The sequence below is a fragment of the Gymnoscopelus braueri genome (assembly GCF_963280865.1).
Source record: "Gymnoscopelus braueri genome assembly, chromosome: 4".
Taxonomy (NCBI): Eukaryota; Metazoa; Chordata; class Actinopteri; order Myctophiformes; family Myctophidae; genus Gymnoscopelus; species Gymnoscopelus braueri.
Genome location: NC_137605.1, coordinates 23096166 through 23109389, shown reverse-complemented (window position 1 = coordinate 23109389; position 13224 = coordinate 23096166). Strand labels below are relative to the sequence as shown.

The 13224-nt window shown below is 38.0% G+C and overlaps 2 protein-coding genes across 2 annotated transcripts in view; both read left to right on the top strand.

Annotated features, from left to right (window-relative positions):
* Positions 1 to 257: 257 nt before the first annotated feature.
* The window catches only part of LOC308083522 (uncharacterized protein), a gene marked incomplete at its 5' end in the record, with an annotated part of 19739 nt that continues 6772 nt past the window's right edge, over positions 258 to 13224 (top strand). Inside the window, 13 exons of the mRNA XM_080425834.1 lie at positions 258 to 265; positions 1028 to 1206; positions 1385 to 1603; positions 2467 to 3134; positions 9351 to 9438; positions 9618 to 9700; positions 10597 to 10612; positions 10792 to 10833; positions 10923 to 10954; positions 11398 to 11467; positions 11831 to 11948; positions 12469 to 12653; positions 12808 to 13026. Of these exons, the coding sequence (XP_080281960.1) occupies positions 258 to 265; positions 1028 to 1206; positions 1385 to 1603; positions 2467 to 3134; positions 9351 to 9438; positions 9618 to 9700; positions 10597 to 10612; positions 10792 to 10833; positions 10923 to 10954; positions 11398 to 11467; positions 11831 to 11948; positions 12469 to 12653; positions 12808 to 13026 (1927 nt within the window). The remainder of the gene's footprint in view (positions 266 to 1027; positions 1207 to 1384; positions 1604 to 2466; positions 3135 to 9350; positions 9439 to 9617; positions 9701 to 10596; positions 10613 to 10791; positions 10834 to 10922; positions 10955 to 11397; positions 11468 to 11830; positions 11949 to 12468; positions 12654 to 12807; positions 13027 to 13224) is intronic.
* Positions 3146 to 7508, top strand: LOC308083201 (meprin A subunit beta-like). Its single transcript, XM_080425425.1, has 4 exons — positions 3146 to 3186; positions 3407 to 3571; positions 3814 to 3913; positions 7382 to 7508. The coding sequence occupies exons 1-4, from the start codon at positions 3147 to 3149 to the stop codon at positions 7407 to 7409; spliced, it is 333 nt and encodes a 110-aa protein (XP_080281551.1). The 5' UTR covers position 3146; the 3' UTR covers positions 7410 to 7508.

Below are 13224 nucleotides of genomic sequence, written 5' to 3'. Positions count from 1 at the left end.
CAGGTTGGAAGTGGTTACGTTGCAGTTTACAGCTGTGGCTTAAAGTGATATCACTGAATTAAAGCATTTAGACTCTTTACACAAGGATATTCAAGTTGTTTTGATCAACGTGTACCTCTGTGTCCTTGATGACACAGGACAGATATCATCTTAAACATGGATGATGTTCCATTTGAACTTCATGACTCCCAACAGCAAATTTTCTTTTTACTCTTTAGACCTACATTTGTTTGAGGGTGATATCCTGCAAGACAACTATGTACAAGTAAGACTGAACATTTGTTGTTCTTTAAAAACAATGTTTGATAAATATCTGGCTTTTGTTGGTTTTCCTTTTCCTACTGTAATTTACATTATTCCTCAAAATGTAGACTAAAAGAAGGAAAAGAAGGAATGCTGTTTTGGATAGAAGTGCCGTTTGGGATCTCCCAGTTCCCTACGTGTTCGAAGAGAGTCTTGGTAAGTCAGCAACACATTCCCCTTGATCCTACTATTATTATTATTATTATTAAAGGTACAGTAAGTGATTTTTAAAGTGTTTAATGGGTTAAAATAGCTCTATAATATGATAGTAATCATTGCTATAGAGTGTTTGTTCAGTAACAGGTCTCCCTGTCTCTCCAGCTCTTTAGTAAACAGAAAATACATTTCTAGTTTGTGAAACCAATTTTAACGAATAAGGGTTGAGAACACAGGATACGCACAAATGATATTGGAAGCAATGAGCAACTCACAAGATTCATGTATGGTAGATCAGTGGGTTGACCATTCGCTATCGTCTTTTCCATGAGCACAGAAATGGACGCAAAAGGGATCATTCTGCAGGCCTTTGAACATTTCAGGTTGAAATCGTGTGTTGACTTCAAGCCTAGGGCTTCTGAAGAATACTACCTTAACGTGGAAAAGAATCATGGGTGATCACATTTTTTTCCTTACACATAAATTGTTCACCTTTTTGGGTACCAGCGTCCTCATTGGTCAGTTGGTCCATCCTGATATTCCTGACCCACTCTTCTCTCCATTTCAGGTGTTCCTCCTATATTACTAAATATATTAAAGGTGGCCAGGAGCTCTCCATCGGTGCAGGATGCAATAATCTTGGCACAGTAGAACATGAGTTTCTCCATGCTCTGGGCTTCTGGCATGAACAGTCCAGATATGACAGAGATGAGCATGTCACCATACTCTATGACAATATTGAAGAAGGTTTGATAACACCTTCATCAACTTCAATGAGATTTGACACTATTACACTATTTACTTTGTTGCATGTAATTTTATCTCGATAATGATTACCTCCAAATCTGAATTAAATCAGCAAAACTTAACAAACCATTGTTATGATACAAGCAATTTGAAAGGTTTCGTTTCATCTCATCTACAGGTCACGAGGGCAATTTCAAAAAGTTGTCCAAGAGGTCATCAACAACACTTGGCACGCCGTATGATTATAGTTCAGTCTTGCACTACGGGCCCAAATACTGGAGCAAAAATAACGGATACACCATTGTAACAAAGCTTCCACAATACCAGAATAAGATTGGCCAACGTGTAGAGATGAGCTCCAATGATGTCCTTAAGTTGAACCGACTATATAACTGTAGTAAGTAATGGCAGATTTCATGCCGTACTGCAATTTTTTTATCATCAGTTGTCCAAACTTTTGATGAGCAGAAAAAGTTGCTGATTTTTTAATTATTTTATTGATATATTGATGTATTGCTTGTTTGCCACAGATGCATCCATATCATTTCTGGAACATTGCAACTTTAACAATGGGAATGTGTGTGGGATGAGTCACTGCACAAACAGCTCATTAGGCTGGAAGAGGATGACGACTGCTGCTGGAGGGCCTTCCACTGATCACACCCTCATGGACAAGGCTGGGGGTAACAAAGACCCTCATCTTACACCTACACAGTCAAAAATTTTATTTCACTTGACCCATTCAATCCAGGAACACATTTGTGTCATTTTAGATTTCTTTGGCTGTTTAAAAAAAAAATCATGGACATTTTTTGCAAATCTTTGAATATATATATGTTTTAAAGCGATTGTATTTTACTCTGGAACAACATATTTTGAGCATTAATACATTTTGAAGAAATAATGTATCTTAATACAGATACATCATATATCTCACATTTTTACAGATGACATCCTAATAATTGGCCAATTTCTTGCTCAAGTCTATGAATGTCCTATTACATTTTGGCTCAGAAACCTTGGAAATGTTTTCAAAAGGGGAAAATAACTTCCTGGTTATTAAAAAAGGGGCCATTACAAAAGGAAAGAGGAAAAATGGAGGCATTAAGTTTGTTCCAACACAAAAAAATAAAACATAAAACCAAAAAACATATTAACCTCAACATAGTAATCCCCCCCCCCCCCTCCTCCTCCTGGACTTTGACCACCAGACACAGACATTTGAAACTCTGAAAACAAACTGAAACTCTGTCCACACAGGATACTTTATGCACTTCAGCACTGCATCTGGCCAGAAGGGGGGTTCTGCGTGGCTGGAGACCAAGAAGTTGAGACCCAGGAGGGCTTGCCATGTCCAGTGTCTCCAGTTCTACTACTACCACAGTGGGAGCCCATCCGACCAGCTCAACATCTGGATCAGAGAGTTCCAGAACGAAGGGGATTCCATGGGAACGCCACGCCTCATGGGACAGATAGCTTCTGAGATGCAGGAGGAAGACGAGATTAGTTTAGAGTCTTTAGACCCTTCTAGTTTAGATCCACCAATGATGGCTGACTGGCAAATTCACTATGTTCCTCTTGATGCCAACAAGACCTTCCAGGTGGAATTCGAGGCTCGCATAGGAGCAGGCATCTCCTCGGGAGGCATCTCCATCGATGACATCAACCTGTCTGAGACTGAGTGCCCACACCGTGTATGGCAGATCAAGGACTTCGAAAAGCTGTTGACCACCAGCGATTACAATACGTATCTGTACAGCCCTCGGACATACTCTCCCGAAGGCTACGCCTACATGGTGACCGTTGTTCTCAGAGAACTGTTCTTTGGGGTTTACGTGCAGCTGGTGTCAGGTGATTATGACGACAGGCTCGAGTGGCCGTGTCCATGGAGGCAAGTGACCGTCATACTGCTGGACCAGAAGCCTCACGTTCAGCAGCAGATGTCTAAACAGATCACCGTTACCACTGATCCGTCAGAAGGTGAGTGTTATTAGCTGTTTCAGTGGTGGGGGAAATCTTTTGGAATGCAGTAATTCAAGAGATCTGTTGTCATTATAGCCATATGATACACTGGGGGGAAAATAATTCAGTACGTTAAATCTCAAGCAAATGCCTGCAAGAATATTTGTCAACTGCACACTAAACTGAGCTGTGTTACAGTCTCTACTGATATATTTATATGTATTTGTATATTTTCCAGAGGAATTTGACAACCCTCGTAAAGTTGGAAGTCTCATAAGAATGAATGGAGAGAGATTATATGTAAACCCGGGGGTTGGCTTCAACTCGGTCCTCACCCTCGACAACCTGAGATCTAGAAATTATCTGAAGGGTGGCACCGCTATCTTCCTCTTGTCAATGCAAGGTATAATACATTGTTATGGTCAAACATTAGGAGATTTGTTATAACATTTGGATTTAAATAGCTTTCAGCAATTGTTTAAAAACAACGTTGACCTCTATCAATTATTATAACTTAGTAGATTGTTTCTCATGTCAGTAGTTGAGTTGATTCCTTAAACTAGATCACCACGACTACCTTTATTTTAACTTTAACTTTACCTTTTCTTTTAACTGTCTCATTTAACTGTATGTGAATTTCTCCAGATATTTCAAATCTACAGCATGAACCCTCACTCCCATGTCCCAAGGTTAAACCAACCAACTTCACTGCAAAGAACCGTGCCAAGAGCCCATGTGGTGTACAGTAAGTTCACAACAGCTTCTGAATAAGATTAGCAACAATGAGCTGAGAATACCTAAAAAGAATAAAACTGGTTGTGGCACATTTGACATATTATCAAGTTGAAACATTTATTTATGATGAAGTGTGTAATATTTTAGGGTGGACACTCACGTTTAATCGTAGCCTGTAAGCCTGTTCACCTGATAGTAGGGGGTACTAAGCACAAAAAATGGCGAAATCGTTACGCGGCGGATAAAAGCATGAAATTTGATACAGATGTCCCTTGGGTCATCCTAAAACATCCTAGAAGGGGTGCCCAAAAAAATCTTAAACAGGAAGTGAGTTATGGACAAAATTCAAAATGGCCACCTAAACTGTTGACCGTTGACTCAAAAGACACCAAAAGAATCTCCAAAAAGCATAACATTTGGCACATATGTCACTTGGGTCATCCTAAGACATCCTAGAAGGGGTGCCCAAAGGAATCTGAAACAGGAAGTGAGTTATTGACTAAATTGAAAATGGCCGCCTAGTGTTGTCTATTGACTCAGAAGACAACTAAAGAATCTCATAAAAGCATACAATTTGGCACACATGTCCTTTTGGTCATCCTAAGACATCCTAGAAGGGGTGCCCAAAAAAATCTTAAGCAGGAACTGAGTTATTGACTAAATTGAAAATGGCCGCCTACAGTGTTATCTATTGACTCAAAAGACAACTAAAGAATCTCATAAAAGCATACAATTTGGCATACATGTCCCTTGGGTCATCCCAAGACATCCCAGAAGGGGTGCCCAAAAAAATCTTAAACAGGAAGTGAGTCATTGACAAAATTGAAAATGACCGCCTACAGTGTTGTCGATTGACTCAAAAGACAACTAAAGAATCTCATAAAAGCATACAATTTGGCATACATGTCCCTTGGGTCATCCTAAGACATCCTAGAAGGGGTGCCTGAAATGATCTGAAACAGGAAGTGAGTTATTGACTAAATTGAAAATGGCCGTGTACAGTGTTGACAGATGATGCAAAAGACACCCATAAAAAATAATCTCATAAAAGCATGACATTTGGTACAAATGTCCCTTGGGTGATCTGAATGCATCCTAAGGGGTGCCAAAAAAAGTTTTAATAGTCTCTCAATGGAAAACACTCCTCCCCCACGGGCTGCACTGCTACAACATTCAAATCGAGCAGTTTGCCAATCTGGCATTTGCGGTCCAGAAGCCTGAAAGCTATGCAATCTCTACCATCTCCTGGATACAAATATGGATGGATTAAAGACGCTGATTCGTGGACACCTTTATGGACACTCTTGCCAGAGGCAGTTTGTAGAGAACTCAAGTGTGGCTGCAAAGCTGAGCCCTTCTGTTCGAGAAAGTGTAGATGCCGGGATGCTGGGTTACCTTGTATATACAGACTGCCATGGTCAACTGTTTAAACAGCCATTTAGAATTTCTTCAACATGGTCCCTTCCTAAAAAGTTTAATAAACAAGCAAACAAAACGAATAAATAACCCCTTCTAGGATATATTAAGAAGCACTCAATGTACGTACCAAATTATACACTTTTATGACGTCCCTTTATGTTTTCTTTTGTGTCAACTGCTTTAGGCGGTCACTTCCTGTTTAAAACCTTTTTGGGCACCCCTTGTAGGATGCGTTCAGATCACCCAAGGGACATTTGTACCACATTTCATGCTTTTATGAGATTCTTTAGGTATCTTGCATCATCTTTCAAGACTGTAGGCGGCCATTTTCAATTTAGTCAATAACTCACTTCCTGTTTCAGATTATTTTGGGCACCCCTTCTAGGATGTGTTAGGATGACCCAAGGGACATATGTGCCAAATTGTATGCTTTTTGGAGATTCTATAGGCTTTTTGAGTCAATCGCCAACACTGTAGGCGGCCATTTTCAATTTAGTCAATAACTCACTTCCTGTTGAAGACTTTTTTGGGCACCCCTTCTAGGATGTCTTAGGATGACCCAAGGGACATGTGTGACACATTTTATACTTTTTGGAGATTCTTTAGTTGTCTTTTGAGTTATGGGTTATTTTCAACAGCTTATTGGTTATTATCAACAGCTTGTAGAAAAAGATGAACTCGGACTCAGAGGATAAAAGTTGATGAGTAGTTGCGTAGTTTTATTTAGCTTCCATCATTGTTACAGTCAAGGAAGGAGACAGTCAGATCAAAAACTTGAGATGTTGTCCGTTGGATCCAAACGTGGAGAATCTCGCAGCTGTCTGTCTGGCGACCAGCAGTTGTAGCCTGCTCATATACTGTTTAGATCTAATCTAATAACCTGCATAATACAATTGTATGCATACATGGGACATACTGTTTTGTGTTTGTCCCGTCGTCGCAAAAAGTGTCGATCGCTGGTTCGCCAAGATATGGGTTATTTTCAACAGCTTATTGGTTATTATCAACAGCTTGTAGAAAAAGATGAACTCGGACTCAGAGGATAAAAGTTGATGAGTAGTTGCGTAGTTTTATTTAGCTTCCATCATTGTTACAGTCAAGGAAGGAGACAGTCAGATCAAAAACTTGAGATGTTGTCCGTTGGATCCAAACGTGGAGAATCTCGCAGCTGTCTGTCTGGCGACCAGCAGTTGTAGCCTGCTCATATACTGTTTAGATCTAATCTAATAACCTGCATAATACAATTGTATGCATACATGGGACATACTGTTTAGATCTAATCTAATAACCTGCATACACGGGATCTAATAACCTATGGAATGATCTCATGCCTGTTGCACAGGCCTAGTCACATGTTGAAGTGGGACACACACATTATGTTCTATGTAACATGTAGCTTGTAAAATATCCTATAGAGTCAATCGACAACACTAGGCGGCCATTTTCAATTTGGTCAATAACTCACTTCCTGTTTCAGATTTTTTTGGGCACCCCTTCTAGGATGTCTTAGGATGACCCAAGGGACATGTGTGCCACATTTTATGCTTTTTGGAGATTATTTTGGTGTCTTTTGAGTCAACGGTAAACAGTTTAGGTGGCCATTTTGGATTTTGTCCATAACTCACTTCCTGTTTAAGATTTTTTTGGGCACCCCTTCTAGGATGTTTTAGGATGACCCAAGGGACATCTGTATCAAATTTCATGCTTTTATCCGCCGCGTAACGATTTTTCACTTAGTGCCCCCTACTATGAGTGATGTCTCTTGATGAGACATTCTGCTTTTAACCACTTAAGACCTATATACTTTGTCAGATGACAAATATAGCCGATCTACGAGCTCACGACACAACACAACACGACACATTGTGAGTTTGTAGATCTGCTATTTAGAACAGTTTTTATTTATTTTTATTTTATTTTCACCTATAATGACATGCCCAAAATAGGGATGGTAGGTTGAAAATTGTTAAAGGCTCATTATCAGAAATCTTTTGAAATGTTCCAGCTATTGTATTTTTGACAATGATTTAATTATTGTATTCATTTTGTCTTCCCTTAGTCTTCATCAACAAAAGAAGTCTGCATAACGCCATTGTACTTTATACGCACCTGCTGCCATTGGACGAGTTCGAGCATCTGAACCATGAAGCTGGTGTCAGACAGTCATCACTGCCTGTGAATTTCTATTTGAAGCATATAAAGCCTGACTTATACTTCATCGTACGACAGAGTATAAATTATGCACAATTGTGCCTCATATATTCTGCTAATATGTCAGTAAATCTGTGCAAGTTGCATCTATACCTAGTGTGTGTTTATTTTATGTGTAAAAATGGAGTGTAGTATTATCATAGACTGGGCTTGATAATTATGTAATATAACCTAACTTGATCCAATAATGAAATGATGCACACTCTCATTACTGTAAATTAATCTTCATATTCCATTCATTCGTATTTTCAACACTACAAAAATGCAAACCGGACCCTGACAGCAACTGTTGAAACAAAAGACAGCGGTAACTGGAAGGCTCGCCCCAAAACACGCTCGCCCCCATTGTTTTTGCGGACCCCTCGCCCCCAGCGGTTCTTGTATTTGTGTATTTGTTTTACTGGGGATAAGGTTAGAAATAAGTTTAGGGTTACGCATAGTTTTACTGAGGCAATAAGTTTAGGAATAAAGTCATGACAGCCCCTATCACATACTAAATTGTGTCAATGATATGACTCTTTTGTTCAGGCTCTACAGTATATCTGTCATCAGCTTTTGACATCTGTTGTGCAACCTTGCACACATTCTATTCACTAACAAGAGAGAATAAAAAGTTCTCAGTTCTTTTATTCTTCCGAACACTGTTACAACAGTTGTTTCTGTCTTTTCTTGCTTTCCATACAGTAAAAAAAAAAGAAAAGAAAACATTGTATTCTTCCTTATAACGCAAATAATTGAAGCAGCAGTGTTGACTCAACGGATATTAGTCTACGTACATTTTCCAAGTGAACTCTAAAGAGACTGTGATGAACCTCCACTAGTGCTAAATTAAATTGATAATTTAATAGCAAAACATCTGATGATTAAAACATTAGAACTGAGATTAAAAGTTATATAATACAGCATCATGATTGGAATTATTGTGTTTATAATAACACACATATTTAATTACACAAAGACTAGTTACATAAGTTCTTCCCTGACATAATATCTCCTCCTTGTGACAAATGTGGGAGTACGGAAGTTTCTTTACCAAGCTAGAGAAGTTCTGGACAGATGTTCTGTTCCTATCCATTCTGTTCATGTCCTTGTTCCATATCTTCTGGTCACGTCATGTGTCCACTGTACAATACTGTATATATTCTCTATGTGTGTATTAAACTTCAGAGCTTGTTGTGTGATACTGTCTGGTGTCAACTGGTTCTCCGCGTGTGCGTCTCAACAGAAACCTTCACTCACCACCACCCTTATAGATGGAGACTCTTAGGGACCATATGTATGGTCAACCGAAATCACAACAACACCTTTCTTCAAAATCCTAATATCAAAATGTATTTTACTTGAAAAGTAAAACTGTATCAACATTCAGAAAATTACACAATGTTGAATTTTCTAGCAATACCAATGATCTCTGAGAATCTCTGATGGTCTGAGAACATACATCTTGTATCATTGTGCACAGACTTCAGTTTCTCTGATAAAGTAGTTGATGGCCGTACATAATTTCATATGCTTGTATTTTTGTCTGCAACATATGGAAAAATAAAAAAGTAGTTGATGGTCATAGTATCACGGATAACAATATGCTTACGTAGATGCACGTGACGTGCGTGCTGAGTCAAGCAGATGAAAGTCATAAATCATGACAGGTGTATCATGGTAAAATGCATGCACAGTATGTGATTACAGTTGAGAAGTGGATAATGCTTTTGAAACCACGTCTTGGGATGACACTGACTGACAAAGGGACAAATATTTTGACAATGCTCATTTGGTGTGTCTATTGTTTGAAACCTGTTTGGGATATCCAGAAATAGACTTCTTATAAGCAGTGGTACGGTGTACTGTACTACACAGCTCATTCAGCTGAGCAACAGACAAACATAGTCTACAGGCTTGCAACAGGTAAACATGCTAATATTAACCTTTAAGTAATGTCATTTAATTTGATTTAATAAAAAAAATAAAAACAAAAATAACTAATAATAATAATAATAATAATAATCATAATCATAATCATAATCATAATCATAATCATAATCATAATAATACATCTTTCCATACAATGTTCACGTTTTTAAAAGGTATGCCTGACCAAGGGACTGTGAAAAGGATGAATACTTTTATACTTCTTGTGCTGTGTTTGGCAGATTCATCGTTCTCCAGGGTAAGAGTACCATTTTTATACATCAGTGCAGTGGCCACAATTTGGAAAATGTACTCGTTGGTTTGTGCTAGGGAATGGCTGTGTGGATAACCGCTCCTCTGATCAACTGCTTTTGATTGATTGAATACTTTATTAACAGTTTGCAAAATAGTACAGAGGTACAATTATACAATTATACAATAATGCTAAAAGGATGACACGAAAAGTCCTATAAGGGCTTGTTTCCATTGTGGTCAAGAAATCATCAACACTATAGCAATAAAAGTATATAGTTCCTACCTGCCAAGGTGGATAAGGGGACAGGTAAAAGTGCGGGACTCATTTGTTTTATAGTATTGTGCTGCTGTGTTGGTTCAAGTCATATAAAGAAGATACCATTCAAAGAAGAATTGTAGCTTGACTATTCCCATAGCCCAGAAGGACTGGAGAACACAACCAAGCTATAAAAACTCACAACTATCTATGATAAGTAACTCTACAATGTTTTGATGAGCAGAGCATCACCAGTCTCGGAGGAATATTTGATAAAGAAAAAAACTGTGGAATCTCACAAGTGTCATGCTGATGTGTCGTTCAGCACGCTTCTGCCTGACATGCATTTACATACACTTACATACTATTATGAAAAATAACCATGTGAAATTATTTATATTCACAAGTATAAGCCTAACCTTGAATTAACAGAAAAAAATACCCACAACTTATAGAATGTCAGACTACCATATCGCTTTACAGTTGCTTTATTGACTGACTACAGACAGATTTGTTGATATATTATATAAATCCAGAAAGATTTTTTAAAGTTATTTTGTTTAAAAATCTATCTTTTAATAAATCCCAATATGACACAATAAATCTTGATGTGTTGATTTGATCAAATCTTTTTTTTTCCTCAGCCTGAAACAATCCATGGTAAGCTTATATAATATAATATTCAGTAACAAAATTAAGTTATTTCAGTTGTTGAAATGGGTTTAAATAGGCCTAATGGGCCTGCTTTATTTGGATTTGATTCCAGTCAGCCTATCTGTACATAACATAGTTTCTGTCACTTTCACAACGTTGTATCTTATCTCTGTTTGTTGCTCTAGATGTTGGTGATGACAATCAGGACATTACTGAAATCAACAAGGGTAACCAAATGCTCAACACAATGGAATTCAAATGAAGTGAACTGAACTGTGTGTGGTGGTGTCATCCATTTTCCATGTTCTCGTTACAGATTTAGACTTAACATTTGGCGACATCATGGAGGTGAGATTAATATTGCATAAAATCACTACAATTTTGACCTATTCAGGGGTGAGCATTTGGTGAAAATAGTAGATCTATAACCTCACAACGTGTAGCAACGGGATGCCTTTTGAGGTTGTAGATTGGCTTTTTTTGGTCAAAGATATGGTGTGAGGGAAATAAGGAGGGGGCCTAGTATAGACCCTTGGGGACTACGTATAAAGGCTTTAAATTAAGTTAAATTGACACTTGCATGACATTGCGTGTGTGATGATTACAGTACTTTAATGTTACATAAGATAAAGATAAAGACAAATTTATTGTCCATTGAATTGTACAAATTAAAATGGTATAGGCCTACAGTAATAGTATACAGACAAACTAATGCCTAAAATGCAATAAAACACCACAAATGTAATACAAGTAAGTCAGTTTACCTGAAGTTTTGTTTTTCTTGATTCCAGACAGATCAAAGAAACACCATCAATCGACAATGGCCAATCCCAGTGCCCTATGTTCTGACAAAGACCCTCGGTAAATACAAAGCTGACTACATATACAGTAAAAGTGTTTAACTATCATTATGTAATTTCTTACACTCTCAGTCAGAGTTTATTTATTTAGCAGGCAGGATTTTGTGGTTTAGAAAACAATAGCAGGTCATTATTTGATCATTACAATAGTGTTGTACATCTTATCTAAAAAGTAAAGAGATGCAGTCATTCACCTGAAACACTAACACTGACTCTGACCCAAATAACAACCCACCACTACTAGCGGTCAGGTCAAAGCAATCAGCGTAAAAGAGATTCCTGACATTTGACTAATTTAACCCTGCATGATATGACCATTCACCTCTGCCTACTGCACAACCATGACACCACCAATGAACCGAAGACATGAACGCCAAGGGAGTCTGCCTGAGAGCCTTTGAACAATTCAGACTGAAGTCATGCATCGATTTCAAGCCCAGGGACTCTGAAGATAACTACCTTAATGTCAAGATGTTACCTGGGTAGGTTTTAGATATCAATGTGTATTGATCTGTGTATCAATCAGTCTGTCTGCCTGTCCTTCATAATAACATGGTGAACTGAATTTTGAACATCACATGTTTTGGTTGTTGGCACACACTAGTGTTAATGCATGTTGATCACTCTTACCAGCATATGGCCATAATAATAAGTTACATTAACAACTCATTCACTGCCTGAATTATTTCTGGCCGCGTTTGCCTACTGCCAGAGATGTTTTCATTGAAAAAAAAAAGTACTCAGGAGCCGAGATACAGAATTTTTAAGTTTTAAGTTAACAACGAAGTGGATGGGAGTCTAGATCTTCGAAAAATCATATCTCCTTGGTCTTTGGGTAAAAATAAAATAAAAAATACAAATAAAAAGTCGTTTTAGTCGTTCTAGGCAGACAGGGCTTATGGGACAGAAGTCCTTTTAGTCGTTCTAGGCAGGGAATGAGTTAAATGTTAAATTGATGTGAATGCAGGTGTAATTTACACATTAGGTTTCTTCCCTGTTCAGATGTAGCTCTTACGTTGGGCAAGCGAACTTTGGTGACAGAGGACAGACGCTCAAACTTGGGTCAGGATGTGATACAATAGCCACTACTGAACACGAGTTTCTCCATGCTCTGGGCTTTTACCACGAGCATTCCAGACATGACCGAGATGACTACGTGACCATTAACTTTACAAACATCCGAGAAGGTTTTTATTAAAATGTCTAAAATTCCTTTTCATTACCCTCACATTCGATCCGAAGACTAGCTAACACTCTTTGGAGTTAAATTAAAACTGATGATTTGAATGTATCTAAAATTATTTTATGGTGTGACGATGGATTTGTATGTGTCTCATCTAGGTAAAGAGAGAAATTTTGGGAAACTAAATGAAAACAGAACCAGCACCCAGGGAGTCTCATATGACTACAACTCAGTGATGCACTATACTCAGTGGTCGTTCTCCAATGGCAATGGGCGCACTATCCTCACCAAAGACCCAGAGTTTCAGTATGTGATTGGTCAACGTTTGGAAATGAGCTCCGACGACGTGTTGAAGCTGAACCGACTCTATCACTGCAGTAAGGGCCAGATTATTTAAATAATGTTTTTATTATATTTAACAATATATTTAACTATATATATATATATATATATATATATATATATATATATATATTTATTTATTTTCTCCATGAACCACCTGTAATTACGCCATGGGCCACTAGTTGTCCGTGGACTACTGGTTGAGAAACAGTATTCTAGGGAACATTCACAGG

Bases quoted from the DNA above. Each gene is read 5' to 3' on its own strand.
- LOC308083201 (XM_080425425.1), top strand. From the start codon at position 3,147: ATGTCTAAACAGATCACCGTTACCACTGATCCGTCAGAAG. The intron at 3,187-3,406 runs GTGAGTGTTATT...TATATTTTCCAG, and splicing joins TACCACTGATCCGTCAGAAG to AGGAATTTGACAACCCTCGT. The intron at 3,914-7,381 runs GTAAGTTCACAA...GTCTTCCCTTAG, and splicing joins AAGAGCCCATGTGGTGTACA to TCTTCATCAACAAAAGAAGT.